The sequence below is a fragment of the Hyperolius riggenbachi genome, chromosome 8 (genome assembly GCF_040937935.1).
Source record: "Hyperolius riggenbachi isolate aHypRig1 chromosome 8, aHypRig1.pri, whole genome shotgun sequence".
In the NCBI taxonomy this organism is placed as follows: Eukaryota; Metazoa; Chordata; class Amphibia; order Anura; family Hyperoliidae; genus Hyperolius; species Hyperolius riggenbachi.
This window is the reverse complement of record NC_090653.1, coordinates 208,603,059-208,623,164: the sequence shown is the minus strand read 5'-3', so window position 1 is coordinate 208,623,164 and position 20,106 is coordinate 208,603,059. Positions and strand designations below refer to the sequence as shown.

Sequence of the window (20,106 nt, the reverse complement as noted above, 5' to 3'; positions counted from 1 at the left end):
AGGTTTTTTTTCCCTCTGTGCATGATCAGTGCTTCCCTTTACTGAGCATGCTCAAATCTTACATGCACATGCCCAGTCCGGAAACACTCTGCCACGGCCATGTTCAAATCGCTCCAGTGTGAACACTCACATAGGATAACATTAGCCTGAGCTTTTAAAATCACAAGCGCTTAGAAAAGCTCTTGTAGTGTGAACAAGCCCCTAAAGCAAACCTGAAGCCAATTTTAAAAACAAAACAAAACAGATACTTACCTATTGAGAGCAAAGGTTCTGGGTCCTAAAGAGCCTTTCCGCTCTTCTCCTGTTTCCTTTGTTCCAAACTGCTCCATGCCACCGGAGGAGGCTTTGGAAGTGCTTTCGAAGATGGGCGGCACCATACTGCGCCTGTGTGAGCATGCGCTTTGGAGCACTCCCATGGTTCCAAAGGTCGTGAAGCCTCCCGTGGTGAGATTTTAATGGTGGTGACAGCACTGGAATAAGGGGACCATGAGAGGAACTGGAAGGCTCTATAGGACCCAGAACCTTCCCTATCCAAAGGTGAGTATCTGTTTTTTTTATTTATTTTTTTTTAATTGGCTTCAGCTTTGCTTTAAACAATGAATGGGTCATTATGGCATAATTAACAGAATCTGGAAAAGTGAATTGATAGCTAGAAACCGGTTTCTCAAAGAGTGCCAGAAATGTAAAAAAAAATGCCAAATGTGTTTAAAACTAAACAAGTGATTTTGTGTTCTTAGAACATGTAACCGACTACTTCGTGTATTTTTTTCCAGATATATATCATCAATTGAGAAAAGCGGAAGAAAGGAATATCAGTCAGTCTTTTGCCAGCAGAGTGAATAAGATAGCAAATCGTACCTTGGTAAGTTCAATGTTTTTTTAAGAACGTTTTTGATGTTCTTATACTGCTAGGACTGCAAATACAGCATCAACACTGTAATTGAAAATAAAGTCTGGAGGGAGTCGTAGACAATAATTTAAGGGCTCAGACACTTTTTTACAGCGATTTTTCCCGCTGTAAAATCGCGATTAAATTGTGCGGTTTTATTGCAGTCTTACTGCAATTCTAATGTAAGTCAATGGGAGCGTCTTTTAAAAAGCTCTGATGGCCAAAAAGCACTCAGGCAGGCAGAGTTTATCCAATTTGTTGGGGAGGGAGCAGACCCTTTATCCTTAGCCTCACAAGTGTGTCTGCTTGTCTGCCCCTCTGCTGTTGACCCCACTGGGCCCCTGAAGCAGAGCCAGTGATTTGTTGTACATAGCACTAGATGGAGTTGAATATATGCCTCCACTCAGGCACAGAGGAGCACTGGTGGGTTCCCATTGGATGACCTGTGACCTGCTGTAGGTAATGCATGGGGTGAGGGTTGGCATGGGAGGAGCAGATTCATATGGCTGGCAAGGAAGGGGGCAGGGAAGGAGCACTGAAGGCTGATGGGAGCATAGCAGATATACAGTAAATTTCTTTCCATCAATCCTACACATTAGGTATCTTACACATTAGGTATCCGACAATCCTACACATTAAGTCCATGTTCAGTCCAGCAATCCTACACATCAGTTGTAATGCAGTGCATATAATTCACAGGGAGCATACCAGATGTACAGCTCAGAAAAATATACAGCCCAACAGACATACCCATCAGGCCCAATGTAGCTCACATAATCCACAGGGGGTGCGGCTGAACATACAGTACATTCAGCAGAAATACTTGCAGCTTGGAAAGCAATGGACAGGACATAAAGCAACTGTTCTTATGGCAGAGGACAGGTCATCAAGCAGGTTGGCCTGATATAGCACAGACAAAAAGTTCCACAGCAGGGTAGCAGAGCTGATGGTGCGTCACAACTAAGCTAAAGCAGTAGCAGTACAGTAGTCCCAACGGGGCTCTCACTTAGTGACTGTAGCAGGGGGAGGGTGTCCAGATTCCTGGTGCAGCTGCGTGGTCCTTTGCAGGCCCACCTTGTGCAGTGCGGTGACCGGCTGCTTCTGTGGAGCAGAAGGCCCAGCTGTACCAAGCAAGGGGATTGCTCACTTGCAGCTTCTGGCTGAAGACGGGAGGGGGTTTGTGCTGGCGGCACAGATGAGAGCCCTACTGCAGCTACAGCAGAATGCTGAACAGGGTGAGGTGGCGGTGGTGCGGCTCACTCAGATGGTGCTGTGGTATAGCGCAGTGAGCGGCTGCGGCAGGAGCTTGAGGTCCATCTTTATGGTGGCTCTGCTGTTGGGAGACTGAGGGCAAGAAGGAGTCATCTTGCAGTGATGGTGCAGTGAGCTGCCGCTGCTGGTCGTCCCGCTTTATTAGCTCTGTGGTGATCAGCCAATCTGTTGCAGGCCAGCTTTGATGCAGGTGGCAAGGACCTCACCTCGTGGGATCCCATTGGATGAGCAGGGGGCTGGACTTGGCGGTAGTCAATTTAAATAGGCCAAGCTGTACTAGGAACTATATTGTAACTCTAATTTCAAAAGAAATAAAAGAATAGGAGGTAAAACATGAAAAAGAAGTCAAAGAAGTGCGGAGCAGTAGCGCCCTGGCTGCCCTTATGGTACCATCTTGCCCCATTGGAGATGCATACATAAATCAAGTACTTTGAGTTTGTCTGATGTGAGGAATATGTGAGAGGCATGATTAACTCAACCTAGGCAAGTTGTTTTAGTGTTCCATTAAGAGTATAGTGGATATGTGCCTCAAATGGGTTACAATGACAATAACAGAGGTGATATAAAGTTATCTCTAAAGAATGAATAGCTTAATGTTGCTGGTTCATTTCCCCATGCACCAGCTTTCTATGCCATTCATTTACTTTATTTATACATTAGATGAACAAGTATGTTACTTTTCACAACCTTTACTTAAATTCTTTGAAACATAAAAGCATTCACAGTCAAATAGCAAATTATTTAGCTTGGATCTGTGAACATGCAGTGGTTATTTTTTTGTATAATGTAGAGAAGGCACACAATGTTACATTCGGATTGTTTAAGAGCATGACGTTCTAGAGCAAAACATAAAGAAATGCTTTTAATAAATATTACCTTAAGTGATCACTTATTTTGTGGCCCTGCATAAATGTTGAACCATTCTATTATGTGTTAGCCTTGTCTTTGGAAGCACATATTCCAGGTTGTATAGCATATTCATGATAATAATATAAATGTGAATAGTATCACTCTCATTGTTAGCTTTAAGTGGCCTTTAGATCCCAACTGGCTGTGTAATATGATAACTTCAGTAAAGTTTCACATACTAAAACTTTTCTCTAAAAGTAACACTTATCAGGGTCCTTTTACACTTAATGCATTGGTATGCTTTTTTCCCCTCCATAGCAGTGCATTGGGAAAAATCTCATTTAAAATGCGTGTAGTGGAAACTGAACCATAGGAAAACATGGACATTACTTTGAAAATCAGTTGTCTTTCAGTTATAACTGAAAGTAAATAATTAAGTGTAAAAGGATCCTAAGTCCCCGTTTGCACTTAATCAGTTGGTACGCATTTTTTTCTTCTCTTTAGCAGTGCATTGTGAAAAAGATTTTAGTTAAAACTCGTTAAGTGTGAACTGTGCGATAGTAGAACATGGGCATCAGTTGTCCTTTCAGTTATAACTGTGAGCAACTGATTAAGTGTAAACGGGGCCTTAGGCTGGTTTCACACTATAAACCAGCAGTGGCGATGCGGTGTGTCGCGCCCAACGCACTGCACCATACCATCAAAAACAGGCCTTCAGGCCACCAGCCCAGCAGGAAGTGATGCGCACTTGCCGTCACTTCCTGCTTCGGGTATTCAGAATCGTATTGTTAAAATACCCTTCCATGCATGCACGCTGCAACATTGCGGGTGGGAATTTTTTCAAAATCCACGTATCACCATAGATAGACTAACATGACTTCAGGGCTGCCGCAGATCCCCTTAAGTCAATGCATCACCGCAGCATTAACGTTTTGGAGCTGCGATGGGGATGCAGCGAAAACGTCACCTCTGCCACGTCGTACCGCGTAAGTAGGAAGTCTCTATAGACTTTCATTGCACGGCAGAGGGGTGCATTAAAAATACTGCACCGCTCCGGTGTGAAAGGGCCCGCAGGGTACATTTTTGAAGATATGTTAATCCCTGGTATACAATATGTTATCACACCACAGCTTGCCAGAAAATCACAGCTCGCAGCTGATTATTTTGCCACCTGTTTATGGAAAATGCTTAGTGATTAGGCCTATGATTTCGATTTTTGAGTTGGCAGCGGGGACAATAAAATGTAAAATATTCATGAAATGTTATCTTCAGTGGCGAAACTACAAACCAAGCAACAGAGTTTCCCCCAGCAACAACCCAAGTCAGGTGGGGGGATTTCTATTTATTATTTGTGCACTATATTTCTCCTGACGACGCCCTGTTTTAGGGGTGAAACAATTGTAGAGTGGCACTGTATATATGTATTGATGCAACCTTATGCACTAGTTTTTCTGAAACCCCAGTTTACCTTCTATGAAGGAGATATACCTGTATGTGTTTGACCCCTATGGGGTTTATACTGTGCTCCCCCCTCCCACAGGTGGAAACAGCTGATGTCCCTAAACATATATATGGTAGGTATTGACATATTCTATGTAGGGTTGCCACCTTTTGCCTGAAAAAATACTGGCTTTAGGGTGTGGCCCGGAGGTGTGGCCTAAAAGTGGGAGGGGTTTATTACGACCTTTTTTCAAACATAGCACAAGAAAGTTGAAAATTTAAAGAAATAGAAACAAATGTTAAAGGGATCCTAAAGGCAAGGGTCCCTGGGGCTTCTACCAGCCCCCTGCAGCTGTTCTGTGCCCGCCCAGCCACTCACTGATGCTCCGGTTTCCCACCGTGGGTCAGTTTCGTGTTTGCCAATTCAGAGTCGGTGGGCCACTGCGCCTGCACAGCTCTGTCCAAGCATGTCCTTCGCATTGCCGTCTGCTATAGCATCCTGCGCAGGACGCCTTTGTGGATGGGAATGTGAAGAAGGATACGCGTGGACAAAGCTGTGCAGGCGCAGTGGCCCGCCGACCCTGAGCAGGCAAAATCGAAATTAACACCTCGGGGGGGGGGGGGGGTGAAGGATAGTTGAGGACCGGTGAAGGCACAGGATGGCTGCAGGGGGTAGGTAGAAATCCCAGATAAGTTTAACTTAATTTTATTTCTTGCTTTTAGGATCCCATTAAATAGTTTAAAGAACACTTTTAAAAAAAGTGGCCAGCCATGGGTGGTACTTGCCTCTGGAAGGGAAGGCCTCTGAATCCTAAGGCTTCCTCCATCCTCCTCGGGCAGCCTGATCCTGCGCTGGGCCCCCCGGACAAAAGAAAACAAAAACAATCCACGTTGCCATTGTGCGCAGGAACATTAGCAGCTTATCACTTGGGCTCTGGTGAAAATAGCCAAGCCTGATCGGGCCTGCTCTACTGCGTAAGCCGAGTGGGAAACTGCTAGTGCGCATGCACACATGCCAACAAGCGATCAACAAGGAGATCTTGGAGGGTCCTAGTGCTGGATCGCCCCTGCCGAAGACAGGGGAAGCCTCATAAGCATCCAGGGGCTTCCCTTTATGAGGTAAATACCCCCAGGGGCACTTTTTTTCCCTACAGTGCCCATTAATTATACAATTCCACAGCTGATCAATCATTTCCAATGATAATTGATCGGAAACAATCGGTTGTGCCCTTTTAACAGCCGAATTACCGGTAGCCAAGTCGATCAGATTAATAGAATCAACCTGTTTTTCGGATTGATCTCAATGTAATTGGCTAGCAGGAATTTGGCCATTAATGGGCATGACCAATCTTTTCTGACAGATTACTGTGGAAATGATCGATCAGCCACAGAATTGTACCATTAATTGGTACGTTAAAGTGTACCTGAGATCTCGAAATAAAAAGATTTTATACTCACCCGGGGCTTTACCCAGTCCCCTGAGCACCGAATCGTCCTTCAACATCCTCCCAAGTGCCTCCGTTTGGCCGCAATCAGCCCCAGTAATCTGGCTCTGTCGCATCAGTCAGCTCTTCTGCGCACATGCACAGAAGACCCCGACTGACGCGACTGAGCCAGTTACCAGGGCTGATTGCAGCTGAATGGAGGCACCCAGGAGGACAGCGAGGGATACATCAGTGCTTATGGGGCTGGAGGAAGCCCCGGGTGAGTATAAAATCTTCCTATTCTAAGATATCAGGTACACTTTAAAAAGTACCTAAACCGTTTGAACTAAAATGAGATTCTCTCACCTTCTCCCAACAGCCGCCTGCAGACGGTCCTCTATTACCCCACTGTGGGTTAGTTTAGTTTTTGCCAACTTGGAGTCAGCGGGCCACTATGCCTGCGCAGCCCTGGCCTGCGTATCCTTCGTGTTCTCCTCCGCAATTTAAGGGGAACACGAAGAAGAATAAGCGTGTCCAGGGCTGCGCAGGCGCAGTGGCCTGCTGACTCACAGTCAGCAAAAACGAAAATGACCCGCGGTGGGGGAACAGAGGATCGTTGAGGACCGGCGTGGAACAGGACGACTGCAGGGGGCTGAGAGAAGCCCCAGGTAATTGAATCTCATTTTAGTCAAACGGATTAGTTTCCCTTTAAAAGTCTGAAAGGGAGGATAGGGGCTGATGGAGGTTTGGGGAGAGAGAGAGAGAAAAGAGAGAGAAAGTGACTGTGTGTGTCCACTCTACCTGCTGGACAGGGTCAGGTCATTTGGATGCTCCTCTCTCCTTGCTGTCACACAGTATAAGCTGTGACAAGTCGTCTGGACCCCTCTCCTCTCTACACTTCTGACTGCTGCCTGGGGGGCTGGAACAGTGTCTCTTGAAGTTTGGCTGGCTGGGTCTTGTTCTCTCTCTCTTCTTGTTATGATCGCTTCTGCAGCGTTTACTGCTGGCTGCAGTGGTATTGCAACCCAAGCAGTTCTGATGTCATTACATGCATTTGCTTGCATAGTTTGGTTTGCACTTAAACTAGTTGCTGATTCCATCTGCAGTCGCTCTGAAGTTAATGACAGTTGAATATGCTTTTGTGTAAACAAACATTGTCTGCTGCAATGGAGGGGCAATCCCTTTCCTGCAGGCTGCATATCATTGTCTGCCTTTTCCTGCTGTCAGCCTGTGATTAATTACCATTCACTTGTGTGGGAATCTGCAGGTCTGCTCCCATTGGATGACCTCAGTATAAAGAACTGCTTCCTGCAATGCTTCATGGGCTACCATAGTCTCAGATTCTCTCTGTTACTCTGCTCGTGCCCCACCTCGTTCCTAGTCCGTGTGGACTGCGCTGACTCCTGCGAAGGGGTCAGCGAGTCCTCCTAGTTCTGCTCTTGTTCTAGAAGTTGTTACTCTGCTTGTCTTGTGTCATATATTGGTTCATCGCCAATATATACGCATACTTGCGCATTTTGTTATTTTCCTTGTATTCGTGTTACGTTGATACATCAGTGTCGCTGATATATACGTACACGAACTGTTTATTTCCTGTGTTCAGTTAGTCAGCCTTCCAGCACGTTTTGGTAGTTTGCGCGTATCGTGATCACCCGTGCTGAGCTAGTATCCTGCTCCTGGTCCTGTTTGTGGATTGCGTTCATCTCTGCGAGGAGATAACGAATCCTTCTGAATCCTGTCCTGTTACCGTTTGTGGATTGCGTTCATCTCTGCGAAGAGATAGCGAATCCTTCTGAGTCCTGTTCCCTGTATTGCTCCAGTGCTAGTCAGTGTTCCTGCTTATGTCATATATCGGTTCATTGCCGATATATACATATGTTAGTCAGACGTTACAAATAGTTTCATTGATAGCTGTAATTGTAATACGCTAGGAAAACATACTTATTGTATATTTGTCTGTGTTACGTTCATCTACAGTGGTGTGAAAAACTATTTGCCCCCTTCCTGATTCCTTATTCTTTTGCATGTTTGTCACACTTAAATGTTTCTGCTCATCAAAAACCGTTAACTATTAGTCAAAGATAACCTAATTGAACACAAAATGCAGTTTTAAATGATGGTTTTTATTATTTAGTGAGAAAAAAAAAGTCCAAATCTACATGGCCCTGTGTGAAAAAGTGATTGCCCCCCCTGTTAAAAAATAAATTAAAGGTCGTTTATTACACCTGAGTTCAATTTTTGTAGTCACCCCCATTCCTGATTACTGCCACACCTGTTTCAATCAAGAAATCACTTAAATAGGAGCTATCTGACACAGAGAAGTAGACCAAAAGCACCTCAAAAGCTAGACATCATGCCAAGATCCAAAGAAATTCAGGAACAAATGAGAACAAAAGTACTGTAATTGAAATCTATCAGTCTGGTAAAGGTTATAAAGCCATTTCTAAAGCTTTGGGACTCCAGCAAACCACAGTGAGAGCCATTATCCACAAATGTCAAACACATGGAACAGTGATGAACCTTCCCAGGAGTGGCCGGTCGACCAAGATTACCCCAAGAACGCAGAGAAAACTCATCCGAGAGGCCACAAAAGACCCCAGGACAACATCTAAAGAACTGCAGGCCTCACTTGCCTCAATGAAGGTCAGTGTTCACGACTCCACCATAAGAAAGAGACTGGGCAAAAACGGCCTGCATGGAAGATATCCAAGGCGCAAACCACTTTTAAGCAAAAAGAACATTAAGGCTCGTCTCAATTTTGCTAAAAAAACATCTCAATGATTGCCAAGACTTTTGGGAAAATACCTTGTGGACCGACGAGACAAAAGTTGAACTTTTTGGAAAGTGCGTGTCCCGTTACATCTGGCGTAGAAGTAACACAGCATTTCAGCAGAAGAACATCATACCAACAGTAAAATATGGTGGTGGTATTGTGATGGTCTGGGGTTGTTTTGCTGCTTCAGGACCTGGAATGCTTGCTGTGATAGATGGAACCATGAATTCTACTGTCTACCAATAAAACCTGAAGGAGAATGTCCGGCCATCTGTTCATCAACTCAAGCTGAAGCGATCTTGGGTGCTGCAGCAGGACAATGACCCAAAACACACCAGCAAATCCACCTCTGAATGGCTGAAGAAAAACAAAATGAAGACTTTGGAGTGGCCTAGTCAAAGTCCTGACCTGAATCCTATTTAGATGTTGTAGCATGACCTTAAAAAGGCGTTTCATGCTAGAAAACCCTCAAATAAAGCTGAATTACAACAATTCTGCAAAGATGAGTGGGCCAAAATTCCTCCAGAGCGCTGTAAAAGACTTGTTGCAAGTTATCGCAAACGCTTGATTGCAGTTATTGCTGCTAAGGGTGGCCCAACCAGTTATTAGGTTCAGGGGGCAATTTCTTTTTCACACAGGGCCATGTAGGTTTTGAGGTTTTTTTCTCACTAAATAATAAAAACCATCATTTAAAACTGCATTTTGTGTTCAATTAGGTTATCTTTGACTAATAGTTAACGGTTTTTGATGAGCAGAAACATTTAAGTGTGACAAACATGCAAAAGAATAAGAAATCAGGAAGAGGGCAAATCGTTTTTCACACCACTGTATCTTGATCCTGCTATTTCCTGACTATCCTGTCCTGTCTTTGTGAGGCACGCCATCGCTGCAAACGCATTGGCTGCCTCATTCTAGTCTGTCTTGTTGTGGACGTTTGCTGTCACTAAGTAGTGGCTAGTTAAGCAAGCGTTCATTCTGTCTACCTGCCCTGATCTCCTCAGTTCTGGTTTATGCGCTCAGCGCTACTTTGCGCTGAGACGTTATCACGAAAGTATTGTTTGTGGCTGTTCGGATCTGCACCGGCTCTGTGCGCCACAATCTCCTATTGGAGTCAGTCCTCTCCTCCACTAAACTGGGGATATCCTGATTCCTTGTGCTGGTGTGTGTACCTCCTTCACGTCAGCTTATGCATCACGTGCTGACCGTGGAGAATACACCTCCAAGCTTAACACTTCTCCTGGAGTCCTGGCTTTCGACGAGTTGCCTGGGGGTTGGGCTCTGCAGAAATTTCCCGCCTCTCTCTCTCTCGTCTGTCTGTCTGTCCTCCTCTGCTGGCTGCTGCTCCGAGCCAGCTCTCTCTCACTCACACCCAGTCCTGGCTCCTCCTCCTCCTCCCACAGTCCTCAGCAGCGTGGGGAAAATACAGCCACTTCTGTGATTGGCTGGCAGTACCTGACCAGCCAATCCGAGAGAAGAGAGTAGGGAATTGTGTGAGGGTGATCAGCCTGGGGCTATTTTTTCCGGCATGACGTGCCGGAAATAATTACATTCCGGTCCCGGCTTTTTAGCAGTTTTTCCGGCCGGGTCGGCCAGATTCCGGCCGGGTGGCAACCCTAATTCTATGTGTCCATTTACCTACTGAATGGACACTTGTGGAGGGTTTGTTTAGTGACAAAAATGTTTATTGTATCTGAGACTGAATGAGATAGCTACACCCCACTGAAGATATACCGTGGGGGAAGGGGGGTCAGCAAAGACCCTCATGTCAATTCAGACACTAGTCACTGATAAAAACGATTTCCCAATTGCTTGCACAATCTGTCCACTCAGCTAGTATCTTTTCTGAGTCTGAAATAGCAGATAGCCATGCTTTTTCAGAACAGAAACAAAGGTCATACAGACCAAACATTGCACATATTGGTGAGGCCTGTTGGTAAAGTGTTACATGTTCTCAATTGCTTCAATTCACTAAGTCCTGCTTGGTAAGTGTTCCTTACCAGCTGTGGAGCAGATCAGCGCTGAGGCAGGGAGTTGCATGTATGAATTGGGGCTTTTCTGTTCAGTGTTTCTCCAACATCCCTCTAGATGTGCTGCAGCCACCAGGGGGAGCTCTTCTGTATGCCAGAATACAGATTTTCACATCTTAAAGGACTTACGAGCTCAAATGATAAAAAAAAATGTTAAATACCTTTTTAAATTCTTCATGTATGGAGGACGCTATCAACGCCCTCCCATTCATTTCGCCTTGCCCCTGCTTCAGGGGGAAAGACGGAATGAATGGGAGGGCGTCAATTGTGTCCTCAATCCATAAAGAATTAAAAAAGGTATTTAACTTTTTGTTTTATCATTTGAGCTCGTAAGTCCTTTAACCACTTCAGCCTAACTGGACGAAAATTTTCGTCCAGTTAGGCTGCGAGCACTCCCGCGGGTCGCGTGCGCTCCCGCAGGCTCCCCGTGCGCACTTCCGCTGCCGGCTGTTAACCCAGCGATCAATGAAAGGGATTATAAATCCCTTTCACTGATCGGACCCCCCGGAGAAAAGCCGACAGCGTCTCTTCAGATGCTGCGGCTTTTCTGAGATCAAAAAGTTCCCCGTCTTCATACTTCTTCCTGGGAGCGAGATCGATCGCTCCCAGGACTTTTTGACTGTGGCCATCTTGTGGCCAAATAGCAAACTACACCAAAAAACACTTTGAATTGAATAAATACAATTTAAAACTTTTAAAATCCCCTGTTTACCTCCCACACCAAAAAATACTCACATACAAGTTTTAATAAAAAATAAAATAAAAAATTACAATAATTAAAAAAAACCAAAAAGATAAATAGTTACTTAAGGGTCTGAACTTTTTAAATATTCATGTCAAAGGAGTATATCAATATGATTTATTAAAATTATGGGCTTCTAAATCGTGATGGACGCAAATTGTAAAAATGCACCTTTATTTCCAAATTAAATATCGGCGCCATACATTGTGATAGGGACATAATTTAAATGGTGTAATAAGCGGGACAAATTGGTAAATAAAGTACATAGGTTTTAATTATGGTAGCATGTATTAATTTCAAACTATAATGGCCAAAAGCTGAGCAATAATGATTTTTTTTCCCATTTATTTCTTAATATTCCTGTTAAAATGGATTTAGAATAAATTAATTCTCAGCACAAAATGTATCACCCACAGAAAGCCTAATTGGTGGCGGAAAAAACAAGATATAGATCAATTAATTGTGATGAGTAGTGTTAAAGTTATTGGCAAATGAATGGGAGGTGAAAGTTGCTCAGATGTAAAAAAATCTCAACCCTGTAGGCTGAAGTGGTTAAGAGATGCAGAGAAGACTCAAGAAAAGTCTCCTTCCCCTGCACTGTTACAGTGAAGACCAACCTTACACCAGGGTTGCCAACCCAATTTCTTATTTTTCCTGGACAAAATGGTCAAAAAATCTGGACACCCCAAGGTTTGGACGGACAGGGGGCAGAGTCAGGGGGCGGAGTCAGTAGCGGACTTTTTACGAAAATTCTTGTTAATTTCGGGAGGAGAGAAACATAGCTGAAGCAGGTGATTACTGCAAAAAGCTCATGTGAAAAAGTCCTACTGACCCGACACAAAATGCTGCCCTGCAGAAGTCCTCCACACACAATGCTGCCCTGCAGTGGTGTGCCACACACAATGCTGCCCTGCAGTGGTGTGCCACACACAATACTGCCCTGCAGAGGTCTGCCACACACAATACTGCCCTGCAAAGGGCTGCCACACACAATACTGCCCTGCAGAGGTCTGCCACACACAATACTGCCCCGCAGAGGTCTGCCACACAATGCTGCCCTGCAGAGGTCTGCCGCACACAATGCTGTCCTGCAGAGGTCTGCCACACACAATGCTGTCCTGCAGATGTCTGCCACACACAATGCTGCCCTGCAGAAGTCTGCCACACACAATGCTGCCCTGCAGTGGTCCGCCACACACAATGCTGCCCTGCAGTGGTCCGCCACACACAATGCTGCCCTGCAGTGGTCCGCAACACACAATGCTGCCCTGCAGTGGTCCGCCACACACAATGCTGTCCTTCAGTGGTCCACCACACATAATGCTGCCCCAGGGTAGTGTCACCAGAAGCTACATGCAGTGTCCAGCACACCTGCTTTCAAGTATTAAAGCAAATTTGTGAGTCCCAAAGGACAAAAATATGAATATTTAGGTTACTGTTAGGCATCGGTAGAGAAGGGGTTAGTATCAGAATAGGGATAGGTAACAGTTAGGTGGGAAATATCAGCAAAGATTGGAGTAGAGGGGGGGGGGCACAGGGGTGCTAAAGTGACACAAGGGGGGGGGGGGCACAGCTGAAAGTGACCCAGAGAGGGGATCACTGAATATGACACGAAGGGAGGGGGGCACAGCTGAATGTGACAGAGTGAGTGTGTGTGTGTGTGTGGGGGGAGTCACAGGGGTGCTCAATGTGGCGCAAGCGGGGCAAATCTGAATATAACACAGGGAGGAGGGGCACAGGGCTGCTGAATGTGACTCAGGGAGAGGTAGCCAGCAACAGGGGCAAGTAACATAGAGAGGGAGAGACAACTACATGATGGTGAGAATGTTCAAATTATGGCAGCATTCTAGATAGGAAGAGACAGCCCCATGAGAGGCAGTGTCACTGAATGGGAAGATGGGGAGATAGAAACACATGGAGAAGCCACAAGAGAGAAATAAGAGAAATAAGCACACCCAGTGATACAGGCTATCTAAGTAGGGAAATATACAGGGAAATTAACAGCCACACATTGAGGGAGATAGAGATGGAAATAAATGAGTTCATACACTTCTCATGGTGGGGGCTGGGGAGAGCTTCACTCACTGCAGATGAACTTTATCCTGCAGCCAGAGTACAGCGCAGCCCTGGATTAGATCTACCCTGAGAGGAGATATGCAGCAGCAGCAGGAAATCTGAATGAGGCTGCAGGCTGATAACATCTCACTCCTCTGTACTCCTGTGCACATTCTTCCTGGACGGGAGTTGAGGGGGGCAGACTCTCCTAGCTGCTTCTCTGTCTGGCTCTCTCTTATTGGCTGGAGAAAGGCAGAAGCAGGAGAAAGAGCACTTCCGATTGGAGGGCGGGAGGGAAGAAGGAAAAAAAGCCTGGGGCTTCTTACAGAGCTGCCCGGCTTTCTGCCTGCACTGAAGCTGCAGTGTGCACATGCGCACACCAGATCCCAGCTCAAAACTTTTAGACGGACGCCTATTTCAAAGTATGGACAACTACGGACAGGGGAAATTTCCTCTCTGTAGTACGGACTGCCCGTACTTTCACGGACGGTTGGCAACACTGCCTTACACCATGTCGGGCCAAGTCAGGATGATAAGCAGGGCTGTGTGGCTTTCCATACTGGCTGCCTGGCTCTACCTATTGGCTTTCTGTCAAATCTACCGCACAGAGAGAGCATGGAGAGAGTGAGTTATCCACTAGTAAGAGCTGGAGAAAAATACCGAACACTTTTGCCGGATTTACCGAATGCGTAAATCAGTATGTAATTTCTTGACTTTCCTTGAGGCAATTACCGCACAAGTCGGTAATTTACCTCACTAGTGGCTGGACTGTATAATAGTTAAGGGCATCTGCCTTTCACACAGGAGTCCAGAGTTCAAATCTTGGCTCTTCCTGTTCAGTAAGTCTGCAAGGAGACCTTGGGCAAGACTCTCTAACATTGCTACTGCCTATAGTGCGCATCCTAGTGGCTGCAGCTCTGGTGCTTTGAGTCCGCCAGGAGAAAAGCACAATATAAATGTTATTTGTCTTTGTCTAGTCGGTAATTCTAATTTTCTGTGCGGTAATAGGTTTAGTGAATTGGAATTTGGGAAGGTGTTCCATATAGTCAGCTGTTTTCAGCATTACCAAATGTGGTAATGCTTTGTGTATTGAGGTCAATAAGTTTTCACTTGTTTTCAATGTATTTATTTATTTTTTATAAACGGAGTCTATTTTCATCAAACTACCTATTATCACACTTTTCATAGATTTCCAACAAAAGATATCCTTGGTTCTCATAATCCTTAAAATAAAATGTGAATTTTAATTTTCAAAGACATCCTTTGAAAGCAAATTCTTTAAATGCCAGTCTCTAAATGTATAGTACATGATGGTGCGATATTTTATTCAGTGTAATAGTCAATACTAAGTGATAAGAAATACCAGAAGGGCAGATCTCCACATCAGGCACCTTGACCGTAAGCTTCTGTGGCTCAAAGAAATAAAGCCTGTGGGAATATGAAGTATGTGTAATGGAATACAGAGTATAGCCATGATTATGTGCATGACAAGCAATGCAGACATTAACCATTGTATTTGTAAGTTTATTCAACAAACTGTTAGATTTGAAGCTAGTTACAGGCACTGACCCTGCTGAAGTATTTACAAGTTTAAATATAAAATCTCCTAATAGAATAACATGATTCCTGTGGAGTTCATATAACCGACAAATAGCTTGGTTTGGCATAACCTGAGTACCTACACAACTAAGCTTAAAGAGACTCTAACAAAATATTCAGCCTTATTTCTTCTATCCTATACGTTCCTATACCTTTTCTAATGTGGTCTGAATTACTGCAGCCTTTTTTAGTTGCACTGTCTCTGTAACATATCTAATCTTTTCTTTGTCAAGCTTTGTCGACCCAGGGAGGAATGGGCTGCCTCTGTTGTCATTGGGACAAGTTATGCACGCCCCCTCCAGGCTCTGTGTGCTTTGTTTATCCTCATAGACAGCTTCCCTGCTCTCAGTTTCAGCTTGTCTGTGATGCAGTTTGTGAGGCTGAGGGGGAGGGAGCGGCCTGTCACATGCTGAGAAACAGTTACTAATCCCAGACTGGCGTGCAGAAACTTGTAGTATACTGTAACATGATAGATATACTGTAGATATATACAGTGGGATGCGAAGGTTTGGGCAACCTTGTTAATCGTCATGATTTTCCTGTATAAATAGTTGGTTGTTAAGATAAAAAATATCAGTTCTAAAGGCTTTGGAATCAATAAAATGACAACAGTGCCCACATGTATGCACCTGCCTAATTTTATTTCAACAATTATTGTGCACTTTCTGTAAATCCAATAAACTTAATTTCACTTCTCAAATATCACTGTGTGTGTCTCTTATATGATATATTTAACTGACATTTTTTATTGTAACAACCAACGATTTATACAGGAAAACTGTAGAGTGGTGAAGACAGTGATGCTCATAGTGGTGGATTTTTTTTTTAAATCATCCTTTACTAAAAGTGAAAAGGATAACACGTCCAGAAAAGAAAAATACAATACAGCAGTAAATATCAATACAGTAGAACGATGTGACCAGACACAGCAGTCCCAAAGAGACAAAACAGTAGGGATGGTCGTAACTGCCAATTTTCGATTCCGCGGTAATTCCGCATTCCGCCATTGCCAAATACAGATTCCGCTTTCTGCTACCAATTTCCGCATTCCAATGCGGAATTTCCGCTGGAAATCGCGGAAATTCGGCCCGATTTTAACATCGATTTTCTCAAAAAGTATAAGGTCTTTTTGAAAACTTTTTTTGCATCTTGTTCAGAAGATTGTGTTTAATAAACCCTGAAAATTTGGTGCTTCTAGGGCGTACGGGGGCTTTGCTATTAACCATTAAAGTCGGCAGATTTTTCCTGTAATGTAAATGCAGAGAATAGGCAGAAGCAGATTTTCTGCATTTTACATTACAGTAAATATCTGCCGATTTTAGTGGTTAATAGCAAAGCCCCCTTAAGTCCTAGAAACACCAAATTTTCAGGGGTTATTAAACTGAATCTTGTGAACAAGATGCAAAAAAAGTTTTCAAAAAGAGCTTATAGTTTTTGAGAAAATCAATGTTAAAGTCGGGCGGAATTTCTGCGATATCCGGCGGAAATTTCCGCGATTTCCGGCAGAAATCCGCCTAACGCACTTGCATTACCGATTTCCGCATTCCGATGCGGAAATGCAATTTCCGATCGGAATTTCGGAAATTGCATTTCCGCGGAAACCGAATGAGCATCCCTACAAAACAGTAATCGAGTCCATAAAGAACTAGAAATAGTCATGTAAGCGATAAGGCATTAAATCTATTTTTTTAAATCTGAAAAAGGAGATTTATAACTCTGTATTAGCAGTACAATAACCACTCTCAAATGGAACTCTCAAAAATTCTGCCCTGAAGATGAGCAAAATCCGGTACCAGGCCACCTAGCACAATTTTTTTCTAATTTATGTGGGGGCCCTCTATACATGTATATCAACTTCTACAGCTTCAGATAAGTATTCATCTGCATTACCCAGGTATTTACAGAAAGGGGAGCCGGATTATTTCAGAGCATTACATTTCCATGAATGAAACAATAGTCTATGAAGCATAATCTGCATGGGAGTGGTGGATTTTGGCTACCCTTATCAGTGAATGAAGTCTCTGGGACAACAGTAATGTCAGGGTAAATGGTTAGTGGCGGTGTAAGCGTTAGGTGTGGGGGGGGAGGTTAGTGTTAGACTAATGCTGGATACACACCATGAGTTTCCGCTTCGAATGCGTCAGTCGATATGCGTCAATTCGATTTTTTCCGAGCATTTCCGAACGAATTTTGATGATTTTTAGGTCGATTGCCATGTAAAGTATGGCAAATCGACCTAACGATCCATCGAAACTTGAATTGGACATGTCGGAAATAATCAAATCGACGCGTATCGACTGACGCATCGAACATGGAAACGCATGGTGTGTATCCAGCAATAGACTCAGGCAAAGTTAGTGTGACAATAAGATAAGATAGGAGATAGTAGAAGCGGCAATATCTCATACCCATTTTTCCTTGCTGTGTGTTTAAATGTACACAAATAAATACACTGAAACCATAACATAACTATTTTCTAAATGATCCAGATTTGAAAAACATAACACCCCTCCCCACTTGATTCCACTGAGAGAAAATCAGGTTGAGGGAAGGGGGGGGGGGGGGGGGTCCACTCCTCTTCCATACCTGTGCAAAGTTGCTGAATATTGACAGGAACTGGAACAAGCTGTCATATATGCTGATCCAGAGCATCCCAAACATGCTCAATGGGTGAAATGTCTGGAGAGTGTGCTGGCCATGCAAGAACTGGGATGCTTTCAGTTAAGGGGAAAAATAACTAAGCTTTGTGAATCAAGCTTCATGCATCTGTCACATACAGAAGAATTGACTATACCTCATGATTTAGAATATTTATTTATACAAATGTTTATTGGGGCCATGGTGAATAATTACTAATGACAAATATTTTAATCTACAAACTTTCTTTAGTTTAATTAATACATTATTTTGATAACCTTTTATGACGGCAAAATCGCCAAAACCAGTTAGGAATGATCTAGAGAGGGGGCAACTGCAGGTTTACTACACCTATCTGGCAAGTGATGTGCATTAACCTCTTAAGGACTGTAGGCTTACACCCCTCTATTGACCAGGCTATTTTTTTTTTACAAATTTGGGCTCTGCAGCTTCAAAAGCTTGCTGCAGAGCCATGCCACACAGCATACAAATGAATCCCCCCCTTTTCTGCCCACCAACTGAATTTTCTGCCCACCAACAAAGCTTTCAGTTGGTGGGCTCTGATCGCTCCCCCAATGTTTGTTTATTTATTTGTTTTTGGTTTATTATTTTTAAATAAATGTACCTATTTTTTAGTTATTTTTGTTTTCCCCCCTCCCTCCCCCCGCCAGCCAATCACCGTGATCGGCATGAGCCTATGAGAGCCGATTGCTCCTGAGCCTCCCAGGGGGACAGCCGAGTGACACGGCTGTCCCCACTCCCAGTACATCGCTGCCATATATCACAGTGCTGTACCGTGTAAATAGACGGTCGGTTTCGCCATCTAACAGTCTCCTAGTGGCGATCGCTGCTGGGAGACAGATGACGGAGCAGAGCTCCATAATTCAAGCAGAGATGTGCGCTGTAATTCATTGTGTATAGATTTTAGCTACGTTTGGAATGTCTGATTTGCATTGGAGAATCTCTGCAGTCTGACATACTAAGAACAGTGTAATATTGAAGCAAAGTTATATACAATGCCTCTGGTATCAGGTTTCACACACTATTACAAATATTTATGTTGCACATAAGATACATTTCCTCTGCTTTCTGAAGATAGCTCTAAGAGAGACAGGCAGCTGCAGTGATCGCTTTCTCTCACACACAGGTTTAACAGATGTAGTGTGAGGGAATCTCCCTCCTCTCATTGTTCACTCAGCTGTCAGATTTGGTGACACTGAAGTTTGAAAGGAATTTGATAACAGTAAACAAAGAGATATGCATGGAAATGTATACACCCGTACTGAACAGTACTTCCCAAACTATTCCTATATCAATTGGGAAAAAAAAACCATGTTAATCGATAGTGTTACTTTAAGGCTTGCTTATGTTGATTGGGTCCCTGTTGCACAGGACCCACAATGTGTGTATGTTTTTATTTGTGTTTATGCAACATTTTGATTTTTTTCTTTTTTTGCTTGATACCCCTGGACACTGACCAGTGCTTTTGATTCATATCTTGGTGATTATCACATTGTTCCTCTGAGCACTTATGCAATTAACTTTTTCTCCTGAGTTTTCTCCTTGGTGATATTTTATGCTTTGTCAAGAAAATGCCTTTTAAATCACCAGCAAACAAGAAAATACTCAAAATTATTTTAAGATACTTTTTCACCAACTTCACCAACTTTTTAGTACCCATTGCAAAGTGCTAAAAAATTTTTTTAAAATAAGTTGAAAAATTACTCCAAAATGTGGTTCTATTTTGTATTAGTAAGAAAATTATAAAGAACATAGTTCCATTCTATATACAGCTTTCTGACGTACGTGTTGTGTCTGCTCATTATTCCTTTAGACTCTCAACTATTAGCAACATATAAATCAATGATAATAAAAAGGGTATTAAGTATAATAACCAATTTGATTGTTGTAGATTTCAGAAAACTCTCTCTCTACTGAGTACCGCCAGATTAACGTTTCCGAGGCACTGGAATATCTCCAGGCTATTGAAAAAGGCATGGAGAAACAAAACAGCTCTATGGACACACTGGATCTCCTGGTTGTTATCCAGATTTTGAAAGAAGTGGCTAATATGGACGTCAACAGCACTGAGGAGACCATAGAAGATCTTAGCTATCATTTTGTACAGGTCACAGGAGAGATTCTTGAACAGGACGACCAAGATGTGTGGGCTGAAGTAGATCTGGTAAATACTTTTTAAATATATTTATTTTTATATTATGAGTGGAATTCTTTTGATTTACTATTGTATATCCTTTGCTTTCTAATATTGATGCTAATTCAGAATCTGTGGAAATAAAATTTCCTATCGGAAATCCAAATTTCCGATCTAAATTCGGAAAACGGAGAACGGAAATCAGAATTTTGAGGAAATCCGACTCACCGCCACTCGGTAATTT

At 43.5% G+C, this 20,106-nt stretch overlaps 1 protein-coding gene across 1 annotated transcript in view; it reads left to right on the top strand.

The window, feature by feature from the left end:
* The window catches only part of ADGRD2 (adhesion G protein-coupled receptor D2), a 463,372-nt gene that overhangs the window by 20,668 nt on the left and 422,598 nt on the right, over window positions 1-20,106 (top strand). The window contains exons 4-5 of the mRNA XM_068247950.1: window positions 774-862; window positions 19,620-19,892. Coding sequence (XP_068104051.1) covers window positions 774-862; window positions 19,620-19,892 — 362 coding nt within the window. The remainder of the gene's footprint in view (window positions 1-773; window positions 863-19,619; window positions 19,893-20,106) is intronic.